Source organism: Anabas testudineus, chromosome 7 (genome assembly GCF_900324465.2).
Source record: "Anabas testudineus chromosome 7, fAnaTes1.2, whole genome shotgun sequence".
NCBI classification, from domain to species: domain Eukaryota; kingdom Metazoa; phylum Chordata; class Actinopteri; order Anabantiformes; family Anabantidae; genus Anabas; species Anabas testudineus.
In genome coordinates this window covers 6,956,499-6,965,783 of record NC_046616.1, presented here as the reverse complement: position 1 = coordinate 6,965,783, position 9,285 = coordinate 6,956,499, and the positions used below count along the sequence as shown (strand labels likewise).

The 9,285-nt window shown below is 39.5% G+C and overlaps 1 protein-coding gene across 1 annotated transcript; it reads right to left on the bottom strand.

The window, feature by feature from the left end:
• Positions 1-11: 11 nt before the first annotated feature.
• LOC113167533 (probable pleckstrin homology domain-containing family N member 1) lies at positions 12-8,982 on the bottom strand. Its single transcript, XM_026368234.1, has 11 exons — positions 8,311-8,982; positions 6,491-6,608; positions 5,289-5,435; positions 4,801-4,887; positions 3,879-3,966; positions 3,653-3,789; positions 3,412-3,558; positions 2,492-2,578; positions 2,163-2,238; positions 2,008-2,084; positions 12-484 (listed from the first exon to the last, which is right to left on the bottom strand). The coding sequence occupies exons 1-11, from the start codon at positions 8,403-8,405 to the stop codon at positions 350-352; spliced, it is 1,194 nt and encodes a 397-aa protein (XP_026224019.1). The 5' UTR covers positions 8,406-8,982; the 3' UTR covers positions 12-349.
• Between the last annotated feature and the right edge of the window lie 303 nt (positions 8,983-9,285).

Sequence of the window (9,285 nt, the reverse complement as noted above, 5' to 3'; positions counted from 1 at the left end):
ATGCACATAAGACTTTTTAAAAACAGTTTATTGTGGAAAGTTAAACTATTACGTCCATGTTTATATGTACAGTTTCTTCAGTAACCTTCATAGCTCTACAGTCTCTGTCAGACCCTTCTTCATCTGGGTCACAGCCTTATTTGTGTTTATCCCCACATGAAAGAGAACTGTAAGTGTGTTTTCAGTCCCTCAGAGTGTCAAAATCACTAAAATATATCAAAATAGGTCAGATTTCACTGCTGCATGTCGGTTTTCTGGCACACATTAAGTCATATGTACAAACTATCTACACATTCAATCTTACATCTGTAATTACAGTGTTACACTTTTGTTTCCACATTCTGATGTGTCAGCTGCATGCGTTGATGTGAAAATGGTCTGTCGTTATCATCGGCTCCTGACACGACTCATTCCTGCCCCTGTGCAGCTTCGGCATGATTGGAGGCGCAGCGTGACTCGCAGTAACGCAGCTGCTTCTGTCTGGCTGCAGATCACAGACAAAAACCTCAATGATATACAGTTGATTGTTGAGAAAAGTATCATCACTTCATTCAAGAAAATATAATTTACTATTATTACTTATTATAGAATAATCTGGGCTTCTAACTGCATTTCCATTAAACAAATCAAAATCACGATCTTAAACAAGTTTGTGCGAGTCCATTTTCATACCAAACTAAAATCAGTAGCTGCTCAGGAGCTACAAAAAAAAACTGCAAGCATGCAGCAGGTTAGACAGTGGTTTAAGGACACGGTCTTATCAAGTCCTAGATGCATTTTCTATTCAATCTCTGGCAAACTATCAGATTGGTCAGATCCGATTTTTAAACGTCTTACTCACATCTTGCCGCATGTCCTGTCATCATCATTTACTTTCAGCACTTTATAGCTTGTTAAAAATAAACAAAGAGGAGAGCAACAGTAGTGGCGTGGGTGAATGGAGAGACGGAAGCTGGAAGTTTTAAAGGTTTCTGGAGAAGTTTCTATTAAAGTCCAACAACTGTGTTGACAGCAGAGCAGCACATGTAACATACAAACAGGAGGCTGTCAGCAAAAAACCTCACAAATAGACCGAAGAGAACGTAGCTTCATTCTGAAGTCTTCACACAACACTGACATGAGCTGACAGTTTTAGTTTTACTGACAAATTTAAAAAAAAAAAATTCTTACAGATACGATGTCGCATTTAAAACTAACGACCACCCTGAAAATACAACTCCAGTTTTCTGTTTGGTTTTCAACAGCTCCATTTAGCTGCTCCCATATATTCAGCTGTCGTACTGGTACTGAGCTGCTAGCCTACAAACGGGTTTCAGATTTATTTTTGCTGCTGAAAATAATGCTGAGAAGTAAAACAGTAAAGCTGCGGGCTACAAAACCAAAACAAAGAGCTGACAGATGCCGAAACACTGAGAGCTGAGAGGGGAAGTAAGGTGATGAATCTGTGTGGGTTTGTCAATACGAGCCACATGATCAGACTCTGGTCTATATGATAAACTGTTTTTTATAATTGTAAAGTTTAGAGCGATGTACTAAGAAAAACCTCCACTATTACCCATCTATTTAAAGTACCTTCTAGTTTTGACCAGTTTAAGTTGGTAACAGCTCAGATACACACTGGTTACTATAGAACAACTCTTCACCAGGTGAAGTTTCAGTTGTAGTTACCCAGCTATTACATGGTAATTACATATTACATTACTGTAATAGAAAGTGTTATTAATCAGATTAATACGTGGAATATATGTGTCACTCATGTCCAACCACTGTTCCCCTCAGCTCTACTGAACAATTTTTAGGGACCTGAAGGAGGCCTCTCCAAGTTTCATCAGCCTCATGAGCAGCAGCAACACGACTAAATGAATACGAATCAATTAATTTTGCGTTCTATCTTGAAGTGTAAATGGGTAATGGTTGTTTAACGTAACAACTTCAGATTTTGAGTTTTCAGGTAGTTAAAAAATGACTGAACAATATTAATATTGTGTGTACGTTCCACAGTCTGACCTGTTGTAATTGGAACATCAAGTTCTGATAATCCTCCAGGCAGGTACACGAGACCAGCAGGGGCTCCACCAGCTCACCTGAAACAAAACAGCTGTGTGAGCTGCAGTCCAGTGGTACATTACAGAGCTACCATTACGCACGTTTGTACAGTTTACCTATCAGCTCGAACTCCAGCTGTCTAGACGAGGACGACCTCTCCACTGCTCTGATGCTGTGTCGGGCCAACCTGCCCTGTTAGGCACAACGCAGACAAAACAGAAATTCTGTAAGTTGCACAGGAATTTTCCCTTCAGTAAAGTTACACCATGATTGAGCATTTTATTTTAGCCGCTGACAGAAATACATCCAACAATATTTCAAGCACAAAGGTTTGAGTTATAAAATGTTCCACCCATGTGTCACTAGAACAAACACTGTGTCATGATTACTGAAACAGAGACTGAGCAGCTATTATTATATTTCCTGCAGTGTTATTTTACGCCACCTCATATCTAATGTTCAGCCGCTTGTTGTCAACTGACAGCAACAGGACATCTTGAGGGAAGAGAACCATCAGTCTTTGCTGGAGTCCCTGCAAGAGCAATACCACTGTTAATGTCCAACACAGGTAACGCCACTGAAAAATGATAAAACAATATGTTTTATTTATTTAACAGTGTGGTGATGTCACTAAAATAAAATTAGAATGAATGAAGTCAGGCTGTCAAGAGTGGAAACAAACCCTCACTTTCAGTTTTACCTCCAAACCAAGGACAGCAGCAGTGTTCTTGTAACAGATGCTGCCTCTGTTATAATGTGGTACACAGTAAGTATGGAAGAACAGAGGACACAGACTTTCTTACATTTAGTTTTCTGTGGAGCCTGGAAGGTGTCAGAAAATTCTTGCTCTGAATATTGATTTAGTTTTTTCCTGTTACCTGCACATTTTTAATATGTTAATGTATTTCAAATTAGATGTATGAATGTATAATTTAATGTTAAAGAATCACTTAAGTGTACTTTTTATAGGATTTGGATACAGATATTTAATGATATATTAGATTTGCCATAAAACCACACACTTATATTTATTCTCAGCACATTAACCTATTTAATAAAATAAACTACTAATTTGTGCACATCAATTATTTTATTCACATTTATTTTGTGATTTTAACTAAATCAAGTTTTGTTGGCAGCATCACCACTTAACCACCTTATTGTGACATACAAGTTGTCCAACTGTCTCATCAAATAATTTAATATTGAAATATCTTTTTCATAACTTATATTCCTGCAGGAAAACAAGTCTTCTAATGTGAAAAGATGTTGTGATCCTGATAAAAGATTACACAGAAGACATGTCTAATTAACTAACTAAAAGTTAATATGATAGTACAGGTTATTAACAGTGTGAGAACTTACCTGTCTCTGGGTGTTGTTGATATGGACGATGGATATGTATCCTGGCTGACCCATGTGCTGTATTGGGGAGCCCTCCCACTGCCATATTGGAGCTTGTAGTAGGTATTTTTTCAGCTCTTCTCTCTTCCAGTCCTCATCACAAGGTAACTAAGGGAGAAATGCATGAACAGCATATTAATCACAGACTCATCGGAGCACTATAACAGGTACAGCTATAACCAGATGTATAACGGGTAATTACTAGATAGGAGAGGGCGCAGTGAGAGGGTTTCATGGGCTGAGATATTGACTTGTATCTCCTGTCGTCTATATGCTGCATCCACCTCTGTAACTCTGCGGCACTGGAACATTTGAATACCTTGGAGTCTACCATTGGACCTGAATGAAAGATTGAACACACATCATGGTCAGTACTTCATATTGTGTGGAAATGTGTTATTTGAACAAAGACACTGCTACAGACTCACCACTGATTTCAAACATATGTTGTGAGTGCGACGTGTCGGAGTCCAGGGAGACAACTTGGATAAAAAGTCCAGTAAGTGGAAGGATGCCCTGAGAGATAAGATATGTCTGCTTCAGGTTCCTTCAAAGAGTCATTTTAAATGCCAACACATTCTCTGTTCAATCTTTTAGTCTTTGCAGCTTCTAAAAGTTCCAGTGTTATTTTTAATCTCAGTGTAGAGTTGAACATTGAATTAATCTGCAAAAATATAAACATTAAAGGTGCAATGTGCCAATTTAGCTTAGTAAGTACCACTCAGTCTGCTTTAACTTTAACTACACAGGAGTTTGTCAAGTCTGATGCTAACATCTCGTCTTGGACAATAAATATTTACCTGAAGTGTGGCATTAGTAAGGTGTAGGCACAGAGGGTAATATGAAAAGAATTAAGGGCCAATACAGTATCATACAATACATACAACAAATGCACCAAGGTAAACTGATTGAGTTCGGGAGGTGATAATGGTGTTGATACCACTGTCTTATCATTTTATAAGTAGTCTGTGATGGTGTACAGTGTTATACTGACAGGTGTGTTCTGTTATTATTCACATAACTTCATTTTTGCCCCATTTGTCTGTGTTGTAAATATTATTTTAAAGTTTAATAAATTACAATTGTCCCATAAATCTATACACAATAACCCATGATGACTTTTAGTTTTAGTTTAACTAATAAACTGCTAACTGTGTGTAATGTTCACCTTCTATTTTTCAGGACATACGTCATTAATCTTTTAAATAACTTTCCATATTTAAATAAATACTGATTTCTAAAGACCTATAGCTGTATTATTATTCCTGAGCCGCAAACATGTACATAATCAGCAGATACAGAATAACATTATTGCTCATTTGTTTTTAAAGTAATATGCACAAAGAATACCTCATAAATAAAGTCTTGTCGAGAATGGTCCAGAGAGAGAATCAGCAGGTGAAACGAGAACAAAATTAGGAAGTGCTCACTGGTTTCCTGCAGAGACAAATATAACACAGCATTAGTGCCTGAATTAGCAGCTTGTTATTTTATAATTTGATCAGAGGCAGAGGTTTTTCCTTGTTACAGTTGCTCTCAATTCAAACAGAAGGAAAGAACCACAACCAGAAAAAGATCCACACCAACACAAATACAAAAATCACCACCATCACAAATAGAATCAATATATACACAGACTAGATAAGAAAAGATGGATGAAATGGGAGAATAATAATAGATCAGAGTGGAATGATGACATAAATAATGATACTGATGATAGTCGGTTCAATTTCCCTGTTGGTGTCTTTCAATAAATTACGTCAGATGAAGGTTTCTTAATGTTCTTTTAAGGATAGGGTTCCCAGGGGAGTCCCACGGTGCGTGCTGTGCCACGTTACCTTCGTGTAGCTGTTGTATAGAGACACCAGGGAGGAGTGGACGATCTCTCCGTAGGTGTGGGCAGGTTGGCCCTCCCAGCCTCTGATTGGCTGCTGGGAGTAAATCCTGTGATGCAGCTCGTCTCTGCCTCTGCCCCACAGCACCATCTGCAGACACAAAACTCATCAGCACGTGTTTCCATCGATTTCATGACTAAATAAGCTATTTTCCTTAATATACAAAGTAAATGATGCTTCTTTAATTGATTATAAAAATTTTCTGAAGGGAAAGGGCTAGTTTATTAATGAGAGTATACTTCCTCTCAGTTTACCATTAGTTAACCAATGTTTTTTTATTTATATTCATTTTAAATGTTTTAACTTTTAAATCAGGATTCACTGAAACAGCCTGATAGGATGCTGTGTCTCATTTCAAGCATGACCTTCAAAACCACTTTCTATTATCCCACTAGACATCACTGTATTAAGTACAAGTCTCATGATGAGATGTTGCTGTCAGATTCGAACATAGTAACAGACATACACTCAGCCATTTACAGTATACTGGATTATCTTAAGTTAGGTTTTCTTCCAGTCTTCTCTAATTCCAGTCAACTCTAATTTACCCCTTAAACTTAAGACACAAATTGCTGCTTTATTCACTATTGTAATGACCAGTAGTTTGTTCATTTATTTCGAGAGGATGACCTTTAACCCTCTAGAAATTCTTATAAAATGTGTTTTTTAAAAAGTGCCTTCTTATATCACTGGCATGTGTTTCACAGAGCAATGAATCATGCATTACACAGCAGACTTAAGTGTGTTTCTCTGTCTGTTCTCTCCCTGCCTCAAGTGGTTGTTGTTGCAACGAGGGAAGTTTGATATCTAAACTTGCCTTCAAGCAACACATGCGGTTTAGATGCTTAGACAATTCGTCATTCAAGAGGCAAAATGTTAAAAAACTCAAAATTGTTCTGTGGTGTTTCCTCCCTCCTGTATTTCCTGTAAAATTTGAATCATACCAACCAGGGAATGCAGCATCTCTCACTTCTGTCACTGGAAATTCCTACACTGTCACTGTAAATACAGAGTGTGTCTGGACGACCGTGGAAATTCAAGCACATCGCACCATTAACAGTAAAAAGTGGTAAAGTGTTTTCCAGAATTAAATTTCTAGAGGTCTAGAAGCTACAACGTGTGCACACTCTCTCACACACACTGACCTCTTGTTCCACTTGTTGTACTGAAGGATAAGGCGGCGGTGGTGGCGGAGGCGGCAGCTGCTCATCCTTGCTATTCCTCAATGACAGCTGAAGCCTGGTTTCACCCAGACTCCACACTCTGAGTAAACACATAACAGGTGAATTAGCACTTTTTAATCAAAATGCAGTTGCACAGCAGCAGTCAGTGATGAGGGCAGTGGCCCTGTGGTTAGTTCTGTGGCCTCATTGTAGCACAGATGTACCTGCAGTGCGAACGTTTTACTTTGTTCTATCCTGAGACACAGACAAGTAAAATAAATAACACCAGACGCAAAGGAAGATATCACAATTTCAGTGACGTGTGTTCACCCCCCTGCAGCCCAGCAGCAGCCAGACATAATCAGCTTACAGCGGTCACAGCAGAGACAGACCCACCTGCTGATCCTTTACCGCCATATTCTGTGGCCTTTGTCTATTACAAATAAACTTTGTCGCAGATTCATACCACAGACCGACAGAGAAACAGCAACACAAAGAGAAACTAGTCACAACACTTGAAGTGGCTACAATCGTACAACTGATGATTTTAAATTGATGTTCTTGCTCAATAACTCCTGGGTGTGTTGAAGTGGTATTCTCCTTTTGACAGATGTATTCCTTTATTTCTTAAGCTGAAACAGCTTTTCATGAGGGATCAGTCCTGCAGCAATGTTGTTTGTTTTTTTTATATCTAATTTTGACATTAGACTCTACACGTACACATGCTGTGTTCTGTCACACTGGCGCTACAAATAGATAAACAAATAGATGATGGTGGCAGTGGCAGGTTTGAGACTTTCTAAAGTTTCCTTGACAGTGGTTTGACTGACATGCAAATTACATGATTTCCTGTAGGCAACTGTTCAGTGCATGAATGCTAACGTTAACTAAGTAATGAACTGGAACAGTAAAGGGTGTATATCTGTTTGAAAGTGTGAAGCTTCACCTACATATAAAATACAAACATGACTAGCCTGCAATCATGAGTAACCAGCCACACACAAGGATGGTAGCTACTGTTGTGATCGGCCTCTGCTAATCCCCCAGTTTTAGAACCAGCAGGGATTTGACCCGCCCTGACTCTGTAGTAAACCCCTACACGCTGCAGTCATTGTCTTAAACTAATCTGCTAATCACATCAGTGTAGCGTCACTGAGCCCAAGTTCATGTTGAGTAAAATGGAGCCAGTTAGTTTGCCCGCCTTGTTGGTCTGCTGCGTGCCGACGGGTGGCAATCATATGGATGTAATCTGTTGTTTGTGGGTGTTTTCATGGCAGGTTAAGGGTTTATAATTGAACCTTTGCTTCACTACAGAACTGGAAGTTTTCTGTCTGAAAGCACATCCTGTTACTGTGTGAAAACAAATACATCCTGGTTTCACTGACTGCATGGCAGCTTTGAAAAAGGTTACACAGGAGGCTACTTCACCTCAGTGTTTTACTACTTACAGATGAAATGCAAGAAACGTGACAGATGAAATGCAAGAGAAAACCACAAAAGTCTCATTTAAAAGTTGCAAAAACATTTCACGTCACCACGACCACTTCCTCCTCTAGAACCCGTCAATATACAAACCCACATTTTAGCAAACTTAGAAGACACACTCCTAGAGATATGAATACAAGCACAGGAAAAATTACTTCTTTCACATTTTGGCTCAAGTGCTGGTATCTCTATGACTCACTATACAGTATTTTGTTCCAGCATCAAACTACAGTCATAAGTGGTAAATTCCCCACTAGTACTTTCTATTTTTGAACATGCTCTTAGATTTAAAATGTTAACTTGGATTTGTGCCTTACCCTAAATTGTCTCCAGAGAGTTCCAGCAGCTCAATCTCATCAGGGCCCACCTCGTCCACTCCAGTATGCCTCTGGGTCACACTGCAGCATCCCATGATGGATGAAGAGTCGGTCCCTCTCGGTAATGTCTCAGCCTCAGCTTCTAGTCCACACACTGAGCACCATCTGCCCAGGCAATCATCCCCACTGTGTGTGTTTGAGACACACTAAAACCAAAGAGATAACATAAAAATGGGGGGTGGTTGAGTCCAAAAGAGGATATTATGTGCCGGAGAAGAGGAGGGAGGGAGTGCTACTAAGCTTTAGTTCCCCCTTTTTGGCAGCATGTCGCGTATATTTCCATAGAGCCCCAAAAATAAAAGGTATGATAGCTTTTGAACACGAAGTGAAGATAAAAGTGGCAACAGGTTTTGAGTCGCACTGTAGTAGTTGTTCCTTCCTTCCTGTCAGTAGGCTGTCTGCGAACAGCCCAGCAGCTTCCTCAGTTTGGTTATTTTACACTCACACCGGGAACCTGTTGACGCATCAGCATGACTAATAAAAACTGCTTCTGTTGTCATTCATAGATGAGTTTTACAAACATACCCCAGATGCTCTCAGCCTTCTTGTTGAGAAGCATGTGGATGAAGTAAGTATCCAGTTGGGAAACATGGGGCCATGCCTGACTGTATTTACACACACACACACACACACACACACACACACACACACACACACACACACACACACACACACACACACACACACACACACACACACACACACACACAGCCTGAATATGAATAGTCAAGTGAGATAATTATGAGTTATGAAAGGAGAGGTAAAGGGCTGCAGTCAAAACAACCCACAACAACTGTAGAGCGGAGCCTAGTGTTGATCTTCCTGGTTAGAATTACAGTAAGATGATGGGAGGGTTTGCAGACAATGAAGTCTGAGTGTTTCTGTCTTTCCACAGGGCAACTTGATGTAAGATGA